Raw genomic sequence first — 23,661 nt, forward strand, 5'->3', positions numbered from 1 at the left:
CAAGCTGTTGACGTAAAGAAGTCAAAAAGGAGGCTATTCTCTTGTGTCGACGGTGCCTTGCATGGCCGATTCATCGTAATGGGGCCTATCCATGTCTGCAGGGTTTTCATGCACCTGATTGGCTTGTGGCGGTACATCCCCTGCAACAGACGCGCAACAGCTACCCAACGGTACACTATTCTAAACGCTACTCCCTCTCTGAAAGTCGGGTGTACAAGAGGTAAATAGAATAAATGAGAGACACTTAAGCCAAGCTACCCTGAACAGCTGCAGACATGATTTTTTTTCCTTTCTTTCTCCCAATTTTGAGACAAAAAAACGCGTTTGTGATGGAGAGATTATTATGCATTGGTAGCTAAGCAAGGGTGGGATGAATGGAAAATGCATAATACCCATACTAGGAAGGTATCAGCCTCTAGCGTCATGTTTATTTGTCTAATCTCGGTAGTGGCGTTCCGGCAATCCGGTGTCCGGGAGCTGTCGTGATCGGGTTTTGACTGGTCACGTGGCTGTAATCTAAATTACCTGTCACTACGCCTTCTTCTTCAGGCGCCTTGTGGCTTGTCTGTCCGCCACGGGGGGCTGGTGCTCTATTTTGACTTCATTATGTTCAGCATTTGTTGATCATGTTGAAGTGCCATCATCTATAGGCACGTGAAATGTGTCGACCCTATCTTTGAGTGATTGCCGTCAGTCTTGTGGACTGAAGGCCAGTTAGCCTGCAAAGGTATACATATATACTATATGTATAACCTGCGCATGTTCCCTCCCCGTCATCACTAATTGTACAAAGATCTCCTGCTATGATGCATCGACTACAGCCTCGCCAGCATCGTGTTTGGTCCTCTTCTTTTCCCACTTTTCATACCATCTCTCTCATGTCTTCGCGTTGTTATCCGCATGACCATATCGTACATCCCCACGGCCACGCAGTAGTCCCTTTTTGCCGACGGACGCTTTGCTCAGATCGTCCGCAGTCCTCTCCACACCGTCTTCCACAATCTTGAGTTCCACATCTCTGACCCATCTGTCATCTTTTGGTCCATAATCCTGCACATCGCCACCTAGGATACTCCACCACTCCTCTTGTAACACCCAGCAACTTGATTCTGGCATCTTCTTGATTACGCCGTTGGTTTCGAGCCATGCAAGCGCTACCTCTACTTCCGTCACGTCCAAATACCCATTCAGAATGCTGACAATATGTGATGATCGGATTGACGCACGCGTCGCGAGGATGTTCAATACGCAAGCCGTAAAACGTGCCCACCAGTGCGGAATCATCTGGTCGTTGAGTGTGCGCCAGAGGGGGATGTGCTCTTTCTGCTGCAAGCGAGGGGACCGCTTCTGGAGATAATCTGCCCGAGCAACGCTCATGCAGTCTTTGGTCGACGGCGGCACAGGGACCTGCTTGATTCCCGTTTTGTATTGGTCTGTTGGTGTAACACTGAGTGGCCAATGGAACGCTTCACGTGGGAGCTTGCGTGTGCTGTAATGCCCTTGTGCAAATCCCCATCTGCTGATGAAGATCCCTGGTCCTCGGTCGAATGGCATCTCATTTGAGAATCGAGGCAGTTCAGGCGAGATCCTAATGCGGTGGGAGGCAAGGAGATTGAGGTTGACGATCGCCACGTGTGTCTTCATCATTTGGCTGATAGGGAATGCTCGAGGTGCGACTGATCGTTCGCTAATCATGACAATATCGCCGTCTTGATCCTCTGCTGCTTCCTCGACAGTAGTATCTCCTAATCCAGTGAATGCTTCATCTAGTTCTAGCTTGTACCTGACTGCCGCAGTCAAAGCACCAGGTGCAACATCAGCGCGTAGAGCCTTCTCAAACTGGTTCGTGAAATGATAATTGCGCCCTGGAACCATAGTTCTACCCTTCGTGCGATGCGCAAATACCTTCTCACGAATCAGTGCGTTGACACTCATCTGTGCTAGAGCATCGCCAAGCTCCGATAGCTTGGTCATTGCACCGTATTTGTCGTACATTGCCATCGGTGTTGTTGTGTTTGCTCGAAGCCATGACTTGCCCAGTGCAACGTCTGCCTCATGTCGAACATGCTTCTCATTGATCTTGAGTTGTGTGGTTTCCAACAAAGCCGAGAATGGTAACGAGTGCACCGCCGCACGGCGATTACCCATCATCTCATCTGCCTTGAAGAACCTAGCTTTCTGCCGTGACAGATACTCTGCTGGAAGTTCTTCGACCTGGTACATCTCAATGAAGGCGTCCCGACTCTGTGGTAGATCCGGTGCGTTTTCCTGGACATGTAGATTATTCATGGCCCAATCTAGAATGAAATCCCAGTCGTAATGTTCAAGATCCTGGAAGTCCAGTTCAGGCACCTCACCCCTTTCGTACGCCGGAATGAAAGCTTCTCTAAAGTTGTCTTGCAGCTTTTGAAACAGGTCGCTGTAGTGATGGTCCATCCACAATAGTCGATTTTTGAGCACCATGAGATCCAGATTCTCATGGAACCTGAACATATAATAAATGAGGTGCCATGGAACGGCCGCTCGGGTACCTCCTGCAATGACCTTCACCACGACTGCCGCATACAATAGCTTCTTCATATCCCTGGCATTCACGACAAATTGACTGTTCCTGGGGCCGAACTTCTTGCGTTTCTTCAACTCAGGAGCACGTTTTTTCCGTGCTTTAGCTGCTGGTGGCGCCTTTTCTTTCGTAAGGGCTTCTACTAAATTCGTGATATGCCTCTTGCGGCGCTTATATCTGCTTCTCTCGCGCTTCCTGGGCGGAGGCTTTGGTGGATACATTGCTGCGCTCAGCGCTTTCATCTCATTACTGAAGGCTTTCCACTCTGGACTCAAGTACTCGTCTGGAGGTTTGTCCGGGAAGACACACGTAAAGCTATCGTTGTGGTTCCAGTGCACGTTGCCATCCGTGTTGAGCTGTGGCGGACTGCCATCATTGCTCGGCCCTCCCCATTTGGGCTCTGTGTACGGTGCAAGCACTTGTGTGCCCGTAGGGATTGTATGGTTTATGAATCGAGGAGTTCGTAGGCGTGGAGTCAAAGGATTGTGTAGTAAGTCGTCTTCATCAGTGTAGAAAACATACTTGCTCGTGCGTACATCTCTGCACTCTCTGTTGCAGACACCATCAATTATTCTATTGAACCTTGCACGACTCGTTTCCTGCTCTTGTCCATGGTTTTTCTGTTGGTAGGTTTTTGACAACTGGATGTCTGACAGTTCTTGAGGCATACCAGCCTCCCAGAAAGCGTGCTCGGTTTCGTCCTTCAGGAATCGCATATCGTATGCGTATCGCCATGGTTCGTATGACGTGCCATACGTACCAGTCGACTCGTGACGCGAGATTTTCGGTAGAAGTAAGGACTTTGACAGGTCTGCTTGAGGCACATAACTGGCGAAATCAAACCCGCGGCTCCTATACACGAGTGGTAGAACAGTGCGCTCCACGGGGAGATCCCCCACCCGAGTTTGAATATACTCCAAGCCTGCATCCTGAACCAGCGCTTGGCGGCTGGGATCGCCATCGAGCGAGCTATCATCATCTGATACCTCGTCCACGTCTCTTCGAAGCCTCTCAAATTCAGCTCGACTGTCTGGCATCCATATATGATCAACGTCTTCTGTTTGCAGAGTGATGCCCTGGTAGGTAAGCATCTGAGGCATCACAACATTGTGTGTTGGGCGCATGCGCGTATCCACTCCGTCCACATCGCTTCTGTGCCTACCGTCTATTGCTTTCACCTTCGAGGTCGATTTCGAATTTCGATGACGTTTTCGTGCCTCTTTGGCCTGCTGCTTTTCTTCTTTCTTTCGGGCCTTTCTTTGAGCTGTCTCTTCCTTGCGCTTCTGGGTCTTCTCAAAAAGCTTCTCTTCGCGCAAAAGATCTTTCTTGAAAGGATGCTTTATTTCGACTGCAACGTCTTGATTAATAGGCAATACCTCTCTATAGTGTCCACGTGAGCCTCCTACAATTTTGCTAGGAGGTATGAGATGATGGATAGCAGGAGGAAAGTAGGTTTCAGGATACCGCTCGATGATCCTCATCTGCAGTTGACGGATCTCTGGCGAATTTGGTCGAAAATGTGGAAGAGCTACAATCCCGCGTTGTGCAGTGATCCCATTCTTTGTAAACGAAAACACCATCTTAACCAACTGTGAATTGTGGACCAAGTCTTTAACGGCACGACCAATTGTCTTATGATCAGGCACCTTGGATATTTCGCTGGCCTTCTTCGCGAGCCTCTGTCGCCATAGTGTCTTGTAGGCAGTATTTAGAGCGCCGTGGCCAGGAAACAGACCGCCCGCTAGCTTTATGATCTCCATAACAAGCTGTGCCCGTGACACAAGAATGTTGCCCTCGCCGAGCCGGACCCCACGTTTCCGGTCTCTTCGATCTGTTGTCTGAGAAGCGTACTTCTTTCTGTTGCGATTGGGTTTAGACGACTCATCGTGGGTCGTCTGACGATCTGTAGATGGAGGGTGTGTTGCAGAGGCCTGCAGCAACTGTGTTGCCTCACCTTGTGTAGCTGCCATACTGTAAGGGCTCACGTAAGTCTTCGGCCGCTCGTGAATCTGCTCGATAGTAGAGATTGGGTTCGCTGTTTCCTCCACAAGTGTCTGCGAAGAAGTCTGCAACGCCAATGATGTAAAATTCGAAGCTGAGCCAACATTGGCAACGATCTGTTGTTGCTTGGTCTTTGCGGCCGCTGTCGAGTTTCCCGTTGACTCGCATGATTCTGTGCAGTCAACACCAATCAGTCTAAGGATGTCCGCAGGCAAGTCGTGCTGGGTGTGCTGATGCTTGGCCTTTGACGATGCATCACCAGTACTCGTGAACCACTCAAAGTCCGCAAGCTTAGAGAATTTGAAAACCAGAATGAGACCTTTACTAGGGCGGCCTTGCTTTGAGTATGTTCTCTCGGAACCAGGTGGGTTGATATACAGTCCTGGTCCTTCTTTGCGTAGAAGTTTGCGAAACATCGACTCCACCTGACCTTCAGTCACCAGCTTCTTGTAAATTTCTGCTTCAATTTCCTCGAATGTCATTTGGCTCCTCGATATAACATCATTTGACTGTATCTCGTGGGACACGTCCGCGGCGTTCGCTGTGACATGTTGATCCAGACCTACAATCTGTGCTGGACAACCTTGAGCCTGGGTAGGTAAATCTGCATCCACGTCATACACTGCTTGAGGCTTTTCATTTTCCCCGATTTTTCTTCGTTTCGTAACCGGATTGATTACTGGATTTGCGGCACCAGGTGCTGAGTCTTCAGCTGCGACTTCAGCTACGACTTCATTGTCGAGCTTTCGCTTTCGTCCGCCGCGTGATTTACCGTTGATTTTGGGAGCCTTTTTATTTTCGGACGGCTGGTGACTCGCTGGTTTGCTTCTTTCATTTGGCAATTGAGGGAGTTCGGGTATGATGTCCGGATGTGCTCTGTATCTTTGCAAAGTACGATGTCGAACCAGGTTGCGCGCTTGCTCTCTGACAACCTCTAGGTAGTCCCTCAGTTGTTTCTCCTCTTTTAATTCCCGCCGAGACTTCTCAGCCTTAGGAGGCCGCCCGATTCGTGGACCACCGCATTGCATGCGTTGGCCAATCTTGCTGCCATCGAAGCGAAACTTCGCTTTTAGATTGATTATCGACGTCCCTTCCGCGAGACTAGCAACACCAGTTTTGGAAATGAAGCCTTCTTCAAATTGTTGTGGGAAGCCCCATGCATCAAGCGTTGTGTTTCTCTTGGGTTTTTTGACCTTTTTTGCTTTAATGTCGGAGGCCCTGGTGACAGCATCCCAGTTCACTAGACCTTCGTCTACCAAGGAGGCGTAGTGGCCATATGACCGATAGAGAAAATGTGCACCTCTCTGATCTATACTCTGTTCCGTGTCCCGGATAATGGCGAGGTGCTGAAGATGAGGAGGCTGATTAATTTGCCAATCGTTAGTGAGATTACTCAGCACGCTCTCCATGGGCCTTTTCCAGAATTGCCCGAATATCAAAGCTCTCGTCATCTGTTAGGTCTCCGTCAGTATGAAGCCATGATCATAGCCGATTCAGTAACTTACAATAGCTGTTAAGCCCAACGATCCGCCAGACTCTATGCCTCTGAATAACTGATTGGCAATTGAGAAATTTGGAGACCAAGTTGCTACTCTTTCAACTTCAAAGACATCTTCTTCAATGAGCTCATCGCCTTCCTCGTCACCGGCATAGAATTCTTTTTCAAGTTGCGTATCAACATCCTCATCGTTTTCGTCCTCGTTATCCTCTTCGTCAGCGCCGTCGCCTTCGTCTTGGAACCGTGTTGTACGAGTCGGCTTGCTGACGAAGGTACTGAATGCTTCACGATCTGCTTGAGTTGGATCTCTGAGCATTCTCAAGGACCTGTGGTATCTTTTCGGAAATCTGGTGTCTTTTGCGCGTAATCTGTCAGCGAGGCCAATGGCGCATAGTCGTTTCAGTGCACGAGATACAACTTTGCGTTTCCATCTTTGCACATTGCCATAGGCGTCCTAAGAGAGTTAGATCTATGCCGATTCTGCCGTATGAACTAGGGGACTTACTAAATCACGGTACAAGTCTGACAGGGCGATAACTTTGCCATGTTGACGAACCTCATGCATTATAAAATCGAGGAATTTGAGGTAGTCAAGACTTCCATTCTCCATAAAGGGTCGCTTGGGATCATCGTGAGGGGTATCATCATCACTCTTGGTTTTGACGAGACATTTCAAGGTCAGTAGACTGGTTCGTGCTTTGCGGTCGCTAGAGAGCACGCCTCGTTTCTCGATGTAGCCCTTTGCGTGAAGTTGATCAGTTCGTTTTGGCACAGATCGCTTATCTTGTCCGCTTTCAATGACTAGCACTGGTTGCAATATACCATCCGAACCGGCGAAGCCAATTCGGGACAGCAGCTGGAACTCATAGAGCGGAACTCGCCTCAAGTCTTTCTCATGTCCTGTAAGAGCCTTCCATATCCTCTCTTCACTAACATGAATTCTGGGAGCGCCTGGACTCGATGTCTTGTTTGGGGATTCAAAAGTGACCGACTTTGCTTTACTGGTTTTTTTCGTCTTGCGTCCGGTGTCAGAAGGCTGTGCAGTTGTCTTCGCCATCGACTCGCGTGCTTCGAGCTCTTCAACTGCTCTTAGGCTAAGAGACGTAGGAATGTCACCCTCACCAATAAAGACCCCAGGTTGAGCAATGAGCCAGTTCCATACATGTTCCTGTAGATGGCGGTCGACTTGAGTCTTCGGATGCGTCGTCGACACAATATCGAGCTCATCGGAAACTGGATTCTCCTTCGATCTGTAGAAATCATCGATGAACCGTTTCACGTCGGTTGTGTTTGCTCCTATCCAGGAGTCAGCTCACCTCGTAGCCGCACGACTTTTCAAGGACATGCTCAAATCATGCAAGCAGTCACAGCAGTGGAGATTGCTGGCAAGATCGAGCTCTGATACAATAGCAACGAAGCGAAGTTTCTTCGACTTGGCTTGCTGCCAAAGTAGAGCTGCGGAGTGATGGTAGACAATTAAATGCGATGTAGGCCACGAATGACTCTGTGACGGTTTGCAGAAGCTAACTTACCATCTGTACCACAATATGTAACTTGATCTAAAAGATACTCAAGTAGCTTGTCAAACCCTTGCGCCGCCATTTTCTCTACTTCTTCCGCCGCAGTGACCGACGCGAAGCTTAGAACTTACGACCATGCCCGTTTTTAGACAACGAGGGCAAGTAATGGCCTTCGGATCGGATTAATCTGCACCAACGATTCACAGCGTAATAAAGTAAGATGAAGAAATGACAAGGCTGATGCGAGAGAGAAAAGGAAATGCAGGACTTGGGAATCGAACTGGCGTCGGGTTTTGCGACGAAGAGTCAGCTCAGCAAGCGAGTGTGGGTGGGTCCTATGAAAATGTGCAGCCAAACGTTAGCTCGTGCGTCGCTGCACGTGATTCCGACACAGAGAGACACGTGACTTATTACGACGATTAAGGAGAAAGGCCAATTAAAAGAAGAAAGCCCATTCACAGAACAGTAAGGTATTCTGCCCTCATAGATATGAAATACGACTCTGGATTGTATAGACTCATCAGGCCATGACCTACCGTAGGCACAGCAGTGCTCGCTCACCGAACTCTCTCTCCACAGTACCTTCTGCTTTGAACATCGCATAAAGCCATCTTCTGGCACCTTCCACCTCTTTCGCTCCGAACTTGACCAAAACGCTTCCCCGAACTTTCGCAGATGTCCAAAGCAATCCATCCGTCTTCTCTCGTCCTTGGCGTGATAGTCTTGCTGCCTGTATAGGGTCGGTGACCACCTGCTCTACATGGTCGTCCCACTTACGATTGCCCATCCTAGGTAAGTGCTCAAACTCGTTCATGAAATGGTTGCCGAGTTGTTCAAACATGGAGCCATGGATGATTAAAGTGCCAAAAATGCCCTGACCATCAACGCGCTCACGAAGGCCGGTACTGAAGCTTCCGTTGTCGTCCATGATTAGGTTGTCACGGATCAGCAATCGCTTCTTCTGCGGAGCCTCCAATTCCCCACTGCCAGTAAGCCAGACTTCGTTTTTCGAGGTGTAAGAGTAGAAGCTCCAAGTCTCATTTCTAGCTGGTCGACCCTCGCAAACCCAGTCGCAGACGCAGATGCTGCTGTTAGTGCGAGATTGCAGATTATAGACTTGAGTTTGCGAAAATGCACTCCTTGCGAACGGCTGGACCGGATCTGGTAGATAACAAAGGGCACTACCGTCCGCTATAGATGCGACCGTATATTGTTGAGTGAGCTTCTTCCGATCTGGTGTATTGTAGATTTTCGTACTGCCTTGGGTGAGGAGTGTCAACCGTGTCAATGGCGCAAGAGTAACGTCCAGCAAGATGGTATCGCCAGCGACTAGACCTCCTCCATATGTCAGAATGAAGACAGTGTACACTAGACGGTCATTGGCCGTGATTGGATTCGGCGCGATCAGTTTCAATGGGTACTGATAAGATAAAGTCTGCAAGACTGGTGTTGATGGAGGAAGGAGAGAGACAAGAATGTTACCGTTGCCTGGACGAGACGAGGATAAGGAGAAGGGGTTAGAGAACGACATTGATTCCTGCCTGACGAAATCGTCCAAACATTGTCAGACGATGTTTGCGGGTGTTCTGGCGGGATTTAATGGCTAGATATGTATGTCGAGTGTCAATGTCGAAGGCTCTACAGTGCAAGCTTGCAACAGGACAGTAGTTTGAGAACACGCAACTGTTTGAAGTACAACCTATATCAAATAGAATAGAACGTGTTTCCAGAGGATGGTTTGTAGAAAACGATGCGCAAGGTGGATGGATATGCTTTTTCTTGCAGAGCTCTTACTAAGAAGTCTGATTAGCTTGAACTAGGCTAGCCGCCCCTCGTTTCCAGCACTCCGAATCGCGCGCGTCTCCGTCACACCTCAGCAACACGACCTAGACCGCGTGCGATTCGCGACGCGACGCCGTTCTATTCCTCGACAGCTGTTCGCTTCAATGCCCGCTCGAGATTCCAGCATGGAGGTCAACTCACCAGACCCTGACGCGCAAACCAGGAGTACGCGACGTAAATCTGGACGCGTTGTCAAGAAGCCATCTCTATACGCCGACTCGAGCCCGGTGGGCAGTGTCAAGCGGAAGCGGACAATAAATGTCGAAGACGACGATGAGGAGGATGTGTCAGACGAAGATGAAGACGAAGACGATCCTGAAGACGAGCCTGACGAAGAAGAGTTAAGGGAGAAACGACGACGCAAGAGCGCTACGAAGACACCCACGCTCAAGAAACCCGCCAAAAAGAAGTCCAAGACAAATGGAAAATCAAACGGTGAGACAATAGACTTGGCCATTCGTCCTGTATCGGTACCGAAGCCAAAGGCAAAGGCAAAAAGACCACGTAAAGCCGTTGCTCAGGACGTAGGTGAAGCCGATGGCATCTACGGTAAACATCCACCCAACACACTCTGTTCGGTATTGACTAACGTCGTCATAGCGGATGTTTTTGGTGGCGACAAGTCATTGCAGGAGGTGGCCGACGAATGGGTTGCAAGGTTTACTGCTGGAGAGGAAGCAGCCTCGGTGGCAGATCTCATAAATTTCGTATTCAAATGCGCCGGCTGCGATTCAAGAGTCGACCACCACAATATAGAGGATACTGATGGGGCGCCAAGCACTTTGATGAGCATTCAAGAGGAGTTCCAAGCGGTACGTAGTCATTGACCTTGATATGACGCAGTTCTGACACGAGAACAGCAAGGAGTTGTTGAATACCCCTTAGTATCACGGAGCAAAGGTACTTCGGCATTCAAGAAGGCCTTCGAAGGCTTCTTCATCGCTCTGATCGATGCCTTGCACCGTGCCGAACTGCTATTTACGCGAAATGAGCTTAACGACAGCATCTTAACCTGGCTCGGTACCCTCTCGTCAGCTTCCTTCGGTCCCTTTCGTCACACTGCCACTGTCGCATGTCTCGCTGTCACGACTGCGTACTGTGACATCAGCAAGGAAGTGCTGGATGAAGTGGCGCAAACACTGCGTCAGCGCGAGAACGAGAAGAAAAAGTCACGGCCTAATAAAGATAGAGTCAAGATGTTGGAGCAAAACATGCAACAAGCAACCGGCAAGCAAGAAATTCTTGATGGGTACATAAAGGAATGGTTCGAGGCCGTGTTTCTCCACCGCTATCGTGATGTTGATCACAGAGTGCGAGTCGATTGCGTACAAGCTATCGGGGAATGGATCGTTACGTATCCGGATCATTTCTTCGATGGCACACATCTGCGCTATGTGGGGTGGCTGCTATCAGACAACAATTCTGTAGTGAGGCAGGAGGTCGTGAGGCAGCTGCATAAACTGTTCATTGACGAGAACAAGATTGGTGGGCTGAGAACCTTTACCGAGCGCTTCCGACCCCGAATGGTTGAGATGGCAACTGGAGACAGTGAGCCTACCGTGCGAGCCTTGACTGTGGACTTACTTGATGTGCTCAGAGAAGCTGGACTCCTTGAACCTGACGATGTCGACGCTGTTGGTAAACTCATTTTTGATGCGGAGCCTAAGGTTCGAAAAGCTGTAGTGAAATTCTTCGCTCAGAACATCAATGATATGTACGAGTCCAAGATTGACGATCTGGGCGGACAACAGGCTATCGACGAGAGCCTAAATCAAGAAGATCTCGAGCTCGACTTTGACAGGCCACGTGTGGCATGGCTGAAGCTGAAATGTCTGGCCGAGGTCTTGAATGCTTATGATGCAGAAGAGGACCTACCATCTGCACCAGAAGAACAGTCATTACGAGCTGGATATCTCATTGTGGGAGCTGGGCTTGACTCAAGGTTCTCTCTCGCTGCACAAGCGTTGTTTGAGACAATTGACGAAGTCAAAGACTGGCGAATCCTAGCTGGTTATCTTCTCTTTGATCATTCTGCGAATGCTTCAAATGGCACGTCTGATACCGTCGAATTGGCCTTACGTCGGGAAAGTAAAATAGAGGAGAGAGAAGAGCAAATACTTCTTGAGGTCCTGAACGCGGCCGTGAAGCTCGACTTTGCTCAAACAGACGAGTCGCATCGAGCTCAGAGGTCCAAGTTAACCAAAGCTCAGAAGCAACAACATCAAGAAAGACTCGAAGAGTCTACACGACATCTGTCAATCATCATTCCCCGTTTGCTGAGAAAGTTCGGCGCCGATGCGACTACTGCTTCTGCTGTATTACGTCTCGAGCCTGTCCTCAACTTGGAGATCTTTCAAGACTTGCGACAAGAGACCAACGACTTCGCTGCACATTTGGATGAGATTAACAAGCAGCTGCTGATGCACGGAAGCGAAGCAGTAGCTGCCGAGGCAAGTGCTGCTCTCCTTCATGCACGTAGGCACGAAGAGCTAGGTGAAATTACAGAGAGTAAAGTCTCAGCCTCTTGGGAGGAAACTATAAAGGCTCTACACCACCTTAATAAGAACAACGAACTCTCTGTCCGGGGTTCGCTCAGTGTAGATGAACTAACAGCTCTATCCAACACTGTCCTCCGATTAGACAGGCTCTCAACGATATCGAATTGCGTTGAATACCTCGACAGAATACCAAAACCCGCGGGCTCCAACAAGCGGTCCAAAGCAACCTCTCAAACAGAGCAGATTGATGCGTGGGCTATTCTCCTCAACATAATCAATCGTGGAGTACCGTCAGACGCTATAGCTGAAGGAGTTGACGAACAGGAAGACTCGCTAGTAATGCATGCCGCCAATATCTTCACATTCTACTTCCTTTGGCAGATCAACGCGTGGAAGGCTCAATTGACCGCTGGGCGCAACATGTCTCCCGCTAATGTCACCTATCTCACGGAAAAGCGTGATGCTCTTGTGACGACATTTGAATACGTCATGCAGAACAGGGCTGGTGGCGACGCTCTCCGTATTCATATCGCTAGTGCGCTACTCGACATATTCACAGTGCTCACCACCCTGCGAACCGTCAAAGCCAAGACCGCGCTTAGCACAGAAGCGTCAAGTGCGCACCTGGATTTCGTCATTGCAGTGCCGCCGAAGACCCAGGAGATCCTCCAACATATCCTTATCGCTGCTGAGAAATCTTTGGCCAAGAAGACGAATCGGAAGCTTGAACTAGCAGACGATGACGATCCGATCGACCCTGATGATGAACCGGACTCGTCGGATGACGAAGAAGATACGACAGAGGGCGAGGCTCGACGGCTAGGCATACTTTCTGCTGAACACCAATTGTGTGCCTTTGCCTCAAAACTTGTCCTTGGGCTTGTTGGAGGGATTCTAGACGAGGAGCAGAAGGGCAAAGGGCCGATCCGCAAAGCTCTAGAAAAGAACCGAAATAAGCTCGGCAAGAACTACGCCGAAGTAATTGCATTCCTAGACTTTAAGCCAGCCGGTAAGAAGACTACAGCGACTGGGCGTGCACGGACAAAGACCCCCGCCCCTAGCAAAGGAAAGGGACCTGCGAAGAGCAAGGAGGTTGTGGTCGAGAGTGAGGCCGAGGACGAGGAAGAAGCACCGAGGGACGACCGCGAGGCTGACGAGGAGGCCCTCGCCCAAGAACAGGAGGAAGCTGAAGCCGAAGCCCGCGAGAGGGAAGGTCCTGATGAAGATATGCATGACGTTGCAGATGCCGAGAGTGTGCTCGGCGATTGATCCAGGGGTTATGTATGGCTCCCACGTGGGCCATGTTGTGGATGTCTGCCTCTTCTTACCCTGATCCTGTTGGGACATTCCAACGTTCTGTTCGATTAATCACGCATCTCAGTCGCCGCAACCCCAGCTTTTTCCCAATTTACCCTTCTGGCCTGAGGAAGGTTTGGTGGCCGGCAAATCATGCAATGGTTCGTCGCTATACATTCCCTCTTGTTCATGGCGGTTGTTCCATGCTTAGCGGTCAACGGAGGCATGGGTGATCCTGTTAAGAGTTGGATTCCTTCTCCACCGGTACGTGGTACCCCATGATACCCTTGTAAGATAGGTTTTACGTCGCGTCCAGTCCAGTAGCATTGTACAGTACACAGTACGGCAAGCTATCTTATACCTGACGCAACCGCGCGGCGTTGTTATTACGAGTCAAAATACCAATGATGCCAAACCGTTGCGATGATCAAAATAATTTATTATCCATCGTAGATGAGTTTTTGACACTCCACGCAACCCCCTAGTTACCCTACATTGATATTGTGTGTATCACTTCCAGTGAGCTTCAATTTTACATCTCCTCACTCACACCCCCAGACCCACAACATTTCCGCGTCCCCGATGCCGTACCACCGGAGCGAACCTAAACGCATTTTCCCCACACGCCCGCACGCACTCACTCACTCACTCACTCACTCACTCACTCACTCACTCACTCACTCACTCACTCACTCACTCACTTTCACCCCTCAATAGCACATTCCACACACACCACACACACCACACACGCGCCCACACGTTCACACGCACAAACCCACTCACCACGCCCCCACAACCCCAGCAACAGGAATATCAATACCCGTCGTATACCCCGCCCCATCACACAACAAATACACATACGCACCCCCAACCTCCACCGGCCAAGCCAGCCTGCCCATCCCGCCATAATACCGCATCTTGACCTCCCAATCCGGCGTCCGGTCCACAAAATACGTCATGCCCGTGCGCACAAACCCGGGTGACACGCTGTTGACCCGGATGCCGTAGGGCGCCCATTCCATGGCTAGCGTGTGCGTCATGTTGCGGATCGCGGCTTTGGTGCTTCCGTAGGGCGCGGATGGGGCCGCGCGGTTGGGCCGGTAGGAGGTCATGCTTGCGGTGAAGACTATGCTGCCTGTTGTGTGGAGGCGCTGGAATGTTTGGGCGGCTGCGCGCGCGGTGTGGAAGGCGCCGAAGACCTGTGCGTGCGGGTTAGTGGGTTGGTTGGGGGAGCGCGGTGGGTTGCGGGGAGGTAAGTAGGGAGGGAAAGAGGAGTTGTAGTCGTCGTGGTTGTCGTCGTCGTCGTCGTCGTCGTCGTCATTGCGGGGTGATGATATCATCTTGCTACGATATGTCTCGGGAGGAGGAGGGGGGTGGCTTTGGCACGGTGTCCTGATAGAAGTGCGAAACCAAAAAAAAGGGGGGGGATAGAAGAGCACAACGCACATTAAGATCAAACATCTCCCTAATCTGCTCCTCCGTAAACTCAAACGCAGGCTGATGCCTCGTCATACCCGCATTCGCCACAACGCCATTCAGCGTGCCCTCGCGCGCGACAATCTCGTCCATCGCAGCCTGCACGCTGGCTTCCTTTGTCACGTCCGTGTGGATGAATTTGAGTCGTCCGTCGTGCTTCCTGGCTAGGGCGAGGAAGTCGGCGTAGTCTGCGTTGTCGTCCGGGTTGGTTCCGTTGTCGTTGTCTGGGAAGGGCGAGACGAGATCGAGCGAGTAGACGGCTGCGGCGTCGTTTTCGAGCGCGACTTGGGCGATGCCGAGGCCGATGCCGCGGTTTGCGCCGGTGATGGCGATGACTTTGGTGGAGAGGGTGATGCGCCAGGAGCTGTCGAGGGGGCGCTCGGTGGAGAGGTAAGGGGAGACGGCTGAGGAGTCGTCGGGTTGGTGGTCTGCCATGGCGGCACAAAGAGTCTGTTGAAATGGATGAAGGAATATGATATTATGAAGCTGTGTTGGACGTCTTCTTGTTTGCACGGCTTTGTGGTATGGTATATAGCTGGCTGGCACGTGGACGTGTAGGTCTGATGTTTTGGATGGAAGAAGGCTTCTTTTACGTGGCAAGCATCGAATTATGTATCTGATAATACCGCAACAGGATGGCAAAGGGAATGCAAACAGACGAAAAGCATTACTATCGAGACCATCCGGCTCTCTTTATGCGTCGTCGCTCCAGTTCCGGCAGTCAAATCATTGACAATCGCGCCAGCTTCCGCTCACTGTCACCTCCGTCACTTCCGCCACTAATATCTACTGGGAGCTCACATCCGAGGCCAACATCTGCCTCTTTCTCCAGACGAATCAAGGTATACCTTGGACAGACGCCCGTGGAGTCTCGCCCTGTTGTTGACCGAAAAAAAATAAAACTCCACTGTTTAGCAATGGGGTTGTATTGATTCTCACCATCACTTATTATCTCATTTGCCCTGGCAATGAAGCCTACTTGCGACACATTGTTCCCGATCTCAAGGCTCACGATTCCCGTTGCACGCGCTCTGCAGCTACGCATCAATAGCTGCGGGAGCCTCGAGACGGGGGCTGCGGAAGCTCCCGCAAGCGAGCCGCTGATTGGGTGGGGCCATGTGGGACCCAGCCGTAGCACGCTAGGATGAGCGGTTCCCCGAGTCGAGGTCACAATGCTATGCTAGCTTGCTGACTTGTTGTCCTGTCGCGGAGTACTTCGTGTTCATGCACGGTGTGTGATCGCACGGCATGCACGCCGACGCTATATCGAGTCAGGAAGAGTAGGTAATCTGGAGTTTCATTTGGCCCCAGGTATCGTACGTTGCGGGGAAGCGGGCTGAGAACCCGGAGGAGTCGTCCTCGATGCCGTAGAGCTTACTACGGAACGATGTCCGGGGGATGTATTCATCCAAAGGGTGTTGTAAAGGGCTCGTTGCGTAACTTGATTTGCTGGATTGAGTACCGGTGTACAGAGGGTGTGCCAGACATGCTCGGAAATGAGTCTCATTGAGCTTTGCAATGCTGTATTTCCCGGGCGTCCAGCCTTATGCCGTTTCTGCTGTTATTCAAACGCGTCGCTCATCTCTTCATCGACTGAATTCCAAATTTCAACCAGACTTCTGTGTTAGATGTCCGTCGTTGCAGTATGGCGACTAATAAAATGACATCGAGCAGTTTTGAACATGTCGAAGTAGCGCCGCCAGACGGCAAGCTAAATGCTTCCGAGATTTGCGTAGAGCGTATAGAAGAGGAGAGACGGCTTGTGAGGAAGGTCGATCTGTATCTGCTACCAACGATTTGGCTGATGTATCTATTGTCGTATATGGATCGAACAAAGTAAGAAACAGCGGGGCCCCTAACGGCATGTATGCTAACAGCTCCAGCATTGGCAACGCCAAGATTGCGGGCATGGAAGCAGATCTGAGGCTTTCTTCCAGCCAGTATTCGATAATGTTGGTAGTCTTCTTCGTCACGTACGTCTGTTTCGAAATTCCCTCAAACCTTGTCCTGGCCAAGACACGGCCGTCCGTATTCCTGCCGGTCACTATGATTCTCTGGGGCATCGTGACTTGTTGTATGGCAGCTGCTACATCTTACAAGCATCTCATCGCTTTGCGCCTGATCGTCGGTTTACTGGAAGCTGGTTTTGCACCCGGAGTACTGATGATCTTATCGTCATGGTACAAGAAGAACGAAATGTCGAAGCGATTTGCGGCCTATATCTCTGCAGCTGTATTATCCGGAGCCTTTGGTGGTCTTCTGGGTGGTGCCATAACACAGGGTCTCGACGGTGCGCATGGGATAGAAGGGTGGCGCTGGTTATTCGTAAGTATCATCTTCGAGGCGGATGATTATTCGACATGGACTGATTGACTTTAAAAGATTGTTGAAGGAGCTGCGACTATCAGCTGGGCCATTATCGCACACTTCATTCTTCTCGACTTTCCCAGTACCACAAAGAAGTTCTCTGCGCGTGAAAGACTTCTGGCGACCGAGAGATTACAGAGGGACAACGTAACGGCTACGACCGGAAATAGCAGCCCAAAGGTTAGCTCAATGCAAGCAACCGTCATATCGTTGAAGAATTGGAGAACTTGGGTCCTCACCTTAGGCTACATGGTACATCTTCCAAATGGTTTGGTTCCAGACATAATGCTAATGCCATAGAGGTCATCGTTGGGTCCTCGACTCTTTCATACTTTTACCCAACCTTGGTTGAAGGCCTGGGATATACGTCGCATATGGCGCAGTATATGACGGTTCCCATCTATGCGGTAGCATTCGTCGCAGTCGGTTTCACAGGATACTTTGGGGACCGGATTACAGAATACCGAGGAGTAGTAATCGCGAGCTGGCTTGCCCTTAGCATGGTGTGTAGCATCGTTGTATGTGTTGTCTATGACTTCACAGCTCGGTATGCACTGCTGGTAATCATGGCTGCTGGGCTCTGGGCGTCAAATGGATTGGCGCTGTCCTACGCGGGCAGCACGTTTGGCCCACTGCAGCAAGAAGTCCGCGCAGTCAGCTTGGCCTTCGTCAATGCCATGGGAAATCTGGCTCAAATCTATGGCGCGTACTTGTTTCCATCGGACGACAAGCCGAAATACCTGATGGGGTTTGGGGTGATCAGCGGTATGTGTGGGTTTGGAGTTGTTGTGTACACGGTCGCGCACGTATCATTCAAGCGATGGCCCACGACATCGTAGACATCTTTGCCGCGTTCGTATGCCGAGATCTCGCACGACTCAAGGAATACGATTGTGGTAAGACTTCGTTATGGTGTTGTGGCGTATGATGGCGGCTGCTGCGAGAGATCTCCGGGGACATTTAGGTTCGGCCGGTAAGCCGTCGCATGAGTTTCGGGTGAGAATGTGCTGGCCATCATTGGACGAAAGCAGTGAGATTGACAGGAGGGTGTTTTCTATGTCGAGACTAATTAGAGTTCATGAAGAAACTCGATCGACGTGGTGGTGGAGTGGATGCAAAGAGGCGCAGGCAGACGCCACCGATCCTTAGTCTAGGGGTGCACATCCGAAGTTTATCCGCAGCTCGCGCTAGCAGCGAGTCAGTGCGATTAGACTTCTGCATCCTATTCAAAACAAGCTCCAACTCGTCAATCTCTCGACGGTGAACACTCCTGTCCTCCTATCGCTGGGAAGACCGGTCTGACGCGGCACCTGTTCCTCTCCTCAGTTCGCCATCGCAAGATCGGATTTTAGGATCCGCGTCATGTAAGCCATCGTGATGGCGTGGGATGCTAATGTCCGTCTCTCACGCGTTGCTGTCTTTGCTCGCAATACATACACCATAGTACACAGTAATACCACGGCAATGCTCACTTGCATTCACCGTTTCTAGTAGCAACTGAATTCGCATATACAAGCCGTGTCTTTTTGAGCTTCTCCGCTTCCGAGAAGCATTTCGAATGCCCCCAAATTCGCCGTTGACCAACTTGTTCATGGGATTCATCCTACGACGCATCGGCGCATCACCGCATACGATCCTGTTTGGCAATACTCGCGTGGCGGCGAAGAGCTTCGAGCGGTCGCTAGCCTTATGGAGTTTGCGGAGCTAACTGCCGTGGACTTCGCGGTATAATACATAATTATGGTTGAGGTGTGGCTGGAAAAGGGCCGAATCAGGGCGGAAACAACGTTGGTTTCATCCAGCTCGGAACGGGCTCCGTGCCAGCACTCGCATACCTGTCCTTGCAGGTTTGGAAAGTCATGCGAAAGCTCCAGTTGACCGAACACCGGCTCCATAATGCATGCGACCGTTTTGCTGGTACGAAGCTTGAAGAGAAGCTGTCCATTTACCTTCAGACCGTGTACAGTTATGTACAATCCATCATTTATTTTTCGGGTACTAGGAACAAGGGTTCTTCGACAAGAGATTATTCCGGCACGCTGCGGAATCCAGAGTAATAAGCCATGGATCCTTCTGACAATTATCAAACATGGTGGACAAGAGGACACGTGAAAACCGTACGACACTGACGTCGTTGATCTTCGCTCGTGGGTGATACTATGAATGCACAGCTAATTAATGGTGGGCTAACAAGGCGTACACCGAAGCGGGAGCGCCGCAAGTTGGCGCCGATCATGAACGCTTTGAATGAATAGCAGGAACCGCGGCGACGACGATCCAATGTCTTTTAATGTCAGACCCACGCACAGCGTTAATATTGCATCATACGGCATTGTCTATTGCAAGAGAGCTGCAGAGAGGCCCCCCAGGAAGACAGCGGCAGCATAAGCCCCTGGGTCAGGCGGTATGTCTGACTGGGATTCAAGCTTTTCATCGCCGACGTAGGTAGCACGGCCAAATTTCGCACGCATACCCTTGGTCGTGTCAGCACCACGTTGCGCAGCCTGTACCGACTTGGCGAGTTCTCCAGACTGTTGCAGGGTCTCACAGAAGGGGATCAGGGCGTCCATCACAGTTCTATCCCCCACTCTAGCGGAGGTGTACTGCTTCAGCACATCAAGAGCGGGGCCGATGGTTTTCGAGACTGTGGTGATGGAAACGTCAGACGAGCTTCTATATGCTTGGCGCAATTGACTGGAGAAGGCGGTGAGGAAGATGCTCAAGATTGCACCCAGTGAGCCCCCCATGTCCTCGACACAGTCCCCCACCTGTTCAAGAAAGGAAAATAGCGGCGAGTTCGGGGACAGGTCCGAGTGCAGCTTTGTGAGTATGGAATTGCAAACCATGTCAACAGCTTCACCACAATCGCCATCACCCATCAGAATGTCATATTTTGTAATGTCTGGTTCAGCAGCACGGGCGCGCTTGCAGGCCTCTGTTAGAGCTCGAATGATTTTAGCAGTCACAGGAGGGCCCTGGTCTTGGCTGGCGGCAGCTTGCGCGTCAGCTTTGGCTTTCTCCCGCAAACGTGCACATTCCTCGGACGGCTTGGCAGAGAGATAGCTGTTCTTGGGCCAGGCGGGAGCGGTAGTCGGGGCGTCGAGCAATTGAAGAATGTCAGACACAGTCAGTTCCATTGCTTGTGCAATACCTGTCAGGTTTCCCACGGTGATGGAAAAGCCAGGCCCATTTAGTGAGGATTCAAAGGTACCGGCGTAGATGCGGATCGGCAACAGATCCCAGTCGGCCTCTGCAGATTGGGGTCAGTGCACGGCAATAATTGGCGAGACGCGCAAGCAGGAGCGAGCGCACCTAGTTGTAACCCTGCAATGTTGGCGAGAGCCTCCAATTCGAGGTTGGAAAGGCCACCGAAATTATTGATGAGCATGACGACTTCATCCTTGGGATTGAAGGTGACAAAGGCACGGTCTGGATCGGACGGGTCGAGAAGATGGGCATACATCTGCTTGACCAAGGAATCAGCGCTAGGAATAGGGGAGATTGTTTGAAGTCCCTGGGCAAGATCAGTACAGGTATGAGATGCATGTAGATGGATTGCCAAAGCTTATTACTGGCTCGTTGTGGATACCCATGCCCAGCACGCAGGCGTTTGCGGGGACGGCCTCGTGGTGAGACCTCCCTGGAACGTGACAATGATCAAGGCTTGTGCCGATGGTGACGAGGTGGGAGTTGCCCAAGTTGCCCAGTTTCAAGACAGAATCAAAAGACCAGGCTTGGTGATTGGCAGCACCAATAAGTTTCAGGACTGTGGATATCTCAGCAATGGTCAGCTGGTGTGCAAGGAGGGGGAAAAAGGATGATAGAGGCAGATGATTGTGCGGTCAGTACCTAGAAGATTGCCAGCGAGGCCTCGTCGACCGACAAGACCGGCCTTTTCCTTGCCCAAGGCAGCATCCTCCGACATGTTGACAACGTCGACACGATGACCGAGGGCGAGACCCTTTTCGCGGGCCAGGCCAAAGTGCAGCTTGTCCCCTGTGTAGTTTGTTATGCAGAGAATGATGCCCACATTTGACGGGACGCTTCGGATACCGGCCATGATTTGCTTTGTGGAAGGGCTGGCGAAGATATCACCGCACACGGCAGCGGCCAACATGCCATCGCCAACGTAGCCGGACCAGGCTGGTTCATGGCCACTGCCCCCGCCAGAAATGATGGCAATCTGGGAGGGCTGATGGGATTTTGAAAAGACGACTCTGTTGACAGGATCTAAGTCCAGATTGGGATGCCTCTGGACGAAAGATTGCAGAGCCAGTGGCACGAGGGCTCTGGGTTCGGCAAAGAAATGCTTGGTCGACATTGTCGGATAAGAGTGAGTGGCTCGCGGTGAGAACAGTGAGGTGCGCTCTCTCTCTCAATGGCCAATCGAACCGGATTAGGGTTCGTGCCAGGGCGAAACAGACAGCTTTACGAGCTGCAGGAACGATAAAGGGCTAGTCGGGCGGGCGACGAGTGACAGAGAAGGAGACTTTACTCGGAATGGCAAATTCGCGATCGGAGTGTTCGACTCGCGAGCCGTGTCGGGGGACGACAAGAAGCAGCAGATGGAAAGGAAGAAGATGTAAGGAGAGACGGGCGGGATAATAGGAGGAGAACGAGGAGGAGAGAGAAAGCAGGCGAAAAGATCAGAAAGTGAAAGTTCGATGATGGCGGGGTACTGTTCTACTACTGTGTAGGATGAGGATGGTTGGGTGATGCACAAGGAACTTGAAGGTATCAGGAGGAGACTCTCTCTCTCTCTCTCCCTCTATCTCTCTCTCTGTGTGTGAATGTGTGTGTGAATGAGTGTGTGCTGCTCTTGATGGACGCAAATTTGAAAGGACTTCTTTCAGTCAGTGTGTGTGTGACGAAAACACAGCATTGATGCGTGGGCAGTCCATGCACCATGTATGTTGTGTGTATAATTATACCGTGTATTTTCTGCCGAAAGAGAACAATGATAATAATGACGCAAAGGCGGAGGCAGAACCTTGGACAGTGCAGGAGATGGCTCCGAGCTGTGATTATGACAGGACAGCCAAACAACACTGTGGATTACTTACTGCTGCAATGATGTCGATACTAATTACTGCTGCTATGGTAGTACTGACAGCCTTTATTATATCCTTTTGACGGAGTAATTGCAGTCGTAACAGTAGCTTTAGACGTTAGCTAGACAGTAGCTATAGACTCTCGTACTTCTATACTAATTACATACTGTGTTTATAAGACACACACAGTAGTAGTAATGAGTAGGTAGGTAGGTAGGTAGGTATAATAGCTACAGTAGCTGCTGCAACCCCCCCGAGACAGGGCGGCAGTACAGGACACAAAGTACTGCTATGTGCCTGTATATACTTGGGTGAGAGCCAAGAATACGGGGGGTGCAGTCTTGTCACGAAGCGGGCATCGCGGCTACCGTCGGGGCTGTCAGCTGCTGCTTTTTCCGGGGGGGAAGAATTTGGGGGGGATTTAGGAGGGGGGGGGGGAGGGAGGTGAGCAAAAGGGAGGAATCCCATCACATTCACTCCACCTCGTGATCCATACACCTAAACATTCAACACCACAAAACACCACCAAAACCACCACAACCACCACGTCCACCACATCCACCACCAAAAGTAGGCGCATTGCTCTTTCTGGCGGCCCGAGAACGGCATATATCATTACTACATGGCAATTTATCCTTGAGAGCCGTCGTGGTAATAAGCATCTAGGTATATGTATACATAGTGCTAGCACACATCAACAACCTTAACGCCGCCGCTGCTGCTGCTGCTGCTGCTGCTTCTTCTTCTTCTTCCCCACAATAATCATCATGGCACTGACAAGAACGACAACACACTGGACAATGCATCATTCCACGGCCTTGTGGCCCTCAGACCAGCCAATCGCACCACCTGCTCTGAACGTTCTCCTTGTCTCCTTCAGCCTGGGCCAATCACTATCATCGTTACCTTCTTTACCCTGGGAGGATCCGACAAAGTCAGAGAGGCGAAGCAGCATGCATTTCATCCTTTCCTCATCTCGCCCGCTCGTCCTGCCATCCATGCCATGATCAATCACTACACATCACACATCACCCGTCTCCCTTCTCCCGTCACCCACCTCCCGCTACTGGCCGAAGGAAAGAGAGAGAAAAAAATAAGCAACAAAAGACCAGCGTTAAAAAGTCGATATAACCTTGATGCTGCTGCTGCTGCTGCTGCGCCCAAAACCGCCTAGTCCGCCCGGCTTTTCCAGACTGGTTGGCTCTATACCTTTCTGGGACTTCTGCCATGTATGCAGCCCATGTCATAACGTATATCTGCGGCGAACCATCCGTCCAAATAATCACTTAATTACTATAGGATGCTACTTAGTGCGCACCAAGAACGGCAACCGAAGAACCGGCCTCGGGCGAGCGACCGGGTTCAGGGTGCACAGATATGGTCCTGCGTCGTGGACAAACCCCCAAATAGGTCGTAAAAGAAGCCTTGGCCACTACGCACGAGTGTATGCAGGTGCATAACTTTCTACTGCGTGCTGCATGTTGTAATACTATCATGCACATAATAAGGTAGTACGCCCCATGTCCCTGGTCTTTCTCTCTTTCTCTCT

The 23,661-nt window shown here is 50.8% G+C and overlaps 6 protein-coding genes across 6 annotated transcripts; 2 read left to right on the forward strand and 4 right to left on the reverse strand.

Moving 5' to 3' along the window:
- Nucleotides 1–584: 584 nt before the first annotated feature.
- Nucleotides 585–7,901, reverse strand: EJ05DRAFT_13247 (uncharacterized protein). Its single transcript, XM_033739161.1, has 4 exons — nucleotides 7,595–7,901; nucleotides 6,568–7,358; nucleotides 6,070–6,516; nucleotides 585–6,015 (listed from the first exon to the last, which is right to left on the reverse strand). Exons 1-4 carry the CDS (start codon nucleotides 7,662–7,664, stop codon nucleotides 877–879), a joined length of 6,447 nt encoding a protein of 2,148 aa, XP_033605206.1. The 5' UTR covers nucleotides 7,665–7,901; the 3' UTR covers nucleotides 585–876.
- Nucleotides 7,902–8,031: 130 nt separating this feature from the next.
- EJ05DRAFT_471706 (urease accessory protein-like protein UreD) lies at nucleotides 8,032–9,354 on the reverse strand. Its single transcript, XM_033743021.1, has one exon. It carries the CDS (start codon nucleotides 9,111–9,113, stop codon nucleotides 8,115–8,117), a length of 999 nt encoding a protein of 332 aa, XP_033605207.1. The 5' UTR covers nucleotides 9,114–9,354; the 3' UTR covers nucleotides 8,032–8,114.
- A 91-nt stretch (nucleotides 9,355–9,445) lies between these two features.
- On the forward strand, nucleotides 9,446–13,664 carry EJ05DRAFT_471707 (STAG-domain-containing protein). The gene is made up of 3 exons (XM_033743022.1): nucleotides 9,446–9,973; nucleotides 10,025–10,236; nucleotides 10,285–13,664. Exons 1-3 carry the CDS (start codon nucleotides 9,550–9,552, stop codon nucleotides 13,189–13,191), a joined length of 3,543 nt encoding a protein of 1,180 aa, XP_033605208.1. The 5' UTR covers nucleotides 9,446–9,549; the 3' UTR covers nucleotides 13,192–13,664.
- Nucleotides 13,665–13,777: 113 nt separating this feature from the next.
- Nucleotides 13,778–15,129, reverse strand: EJ05DRAFT_529998 (NAD(P)-binding protein; the record flags this gene model as incomplete). The annotated part of the gene is made up of 2 exons (XM_033748946.1): nucleotides 13,778–14,417; nucleotides 14,665–15,129. 2 exons carry the CDS (start codon nucleotides 15,127–15,129, stop codon nucleotides 13,998–14,000), a joined length of 885 nt encoding a protein of 294 aa, XP_033605209.1. The 3' UTR covers nucleotides 13,778–13,997.
- A 1,225-nt stretch (nucleotides 15,130–16,354) lies between these two features.
- Nucleotides 16,355–17,900, forward strand: EJ05DRAFT_491078 (MFS general substrate transporter; the record flags this gene model as incomplete). Its single annotated transcript, XM_033745948.1, has 4 exons — nucleotides 16,355–16,530; nucleotides 16,578–17,019; nucleotides 17,077–17,313; nucleotides 17,364–17,900. 4 exons carry the CDS (start codon nucleotides 16,355–16,357, stop codon nucleotides 17,898–17,900), a joined length of 1,392 nt encoding a protein of 463 aa, XP_033605210.1.
- A 1,497-nt stretch (nucleotides 17,901–19,397) lies between these two features.
- Nucleotides 19,398–21,382, reverse strand: EJ05DRAFT_491079 (dihydroxyacetone kinase; the record flags this gene model as incomplete). The annotated part of the gene is made up of 4 exons (XM_033745949.1): nucleotides 19,398–20,311; nucleotides 20,374–20,575; nucleotides 20,634–20,827; nucleotides 20,911–21,382. 4 exons carry the CDS (start codon nucleotides 21,380–21,382, stop codon nucleotides 19,398–19,400), a joined length of 1,782 nt encoding a protein of 593 aa, XP_033605211.1.
- Nucleotides 21,383–23,661: the final 2,279 nt, after the last annotated feature.

This window comes from Pseudovirgaria hyperparasitica (assembly GCF_010093815.1).
Source record: "Pseudovirgaria hyperparasitica strain CBS 121739 unplaced genomic scaffold EJ05scaffold_1, whole genome shotgun sequence".
NCBI classification, from domain to species: domain Eukaryota; kingdom Fungi; phylum Ascomycota; class Dothideomycetes; order Acrospermales; family Acrospermaceae; genus Pseudovirgaria; species Pseudovirgaria hyperparasitica.

Coding starts and splice junctions, on each gene's coding strand:
- EJ05DRAFT_471707 (XM_033743022.1), top strand. CDS start 9,550: ATGGAGGTCAACTCACCAGACCCTGACGCGCAAACCAGGAGTACGCGA. Junction 9,974..10,024: donor TGAAGCCGATGGCATCTACG/GTAAACATCCAC, acceptor ACGTCGTCATAG/CGGATGTTTTTGGTGGCGAC. Junction 10,237..10,284: donor TTCAAGAGGAGTTCCAAGCG/GTACGTAGTCAT, acceptor ACACGAGAACAG/CAAGGAGTTGTTGAATACCC.
- EJ05DRAFT_13247 (XM_033739161.1), bottom strand. CDS start 7,664: ATGGCGGCGCAAGGGTTTGACAAGCTACTTGAGTATCTTTTAGATCAA. Junction 7,359..7,594: donor TACATATTGTGGTACAGATG/GTAAGTTAGCTT, acceptor ACTCCTGGATAG/GAGCAAACACAACCGACGTG. Junction 6,016..6,069: donor CGTTGGGCTTAACAGCTATT/GTAAGTTACTGA, acceptor GAGACCTAACAG/ATGACGAGAGCTTTGATATT.
- EJ05DRAFT_471706 (XM_033743021.1), bottom strand. CDS start 9,113: ATGTCGTTCTCTAACCCCTTCTCCTTATCCTCGTCTCGTCCAGGCAAC.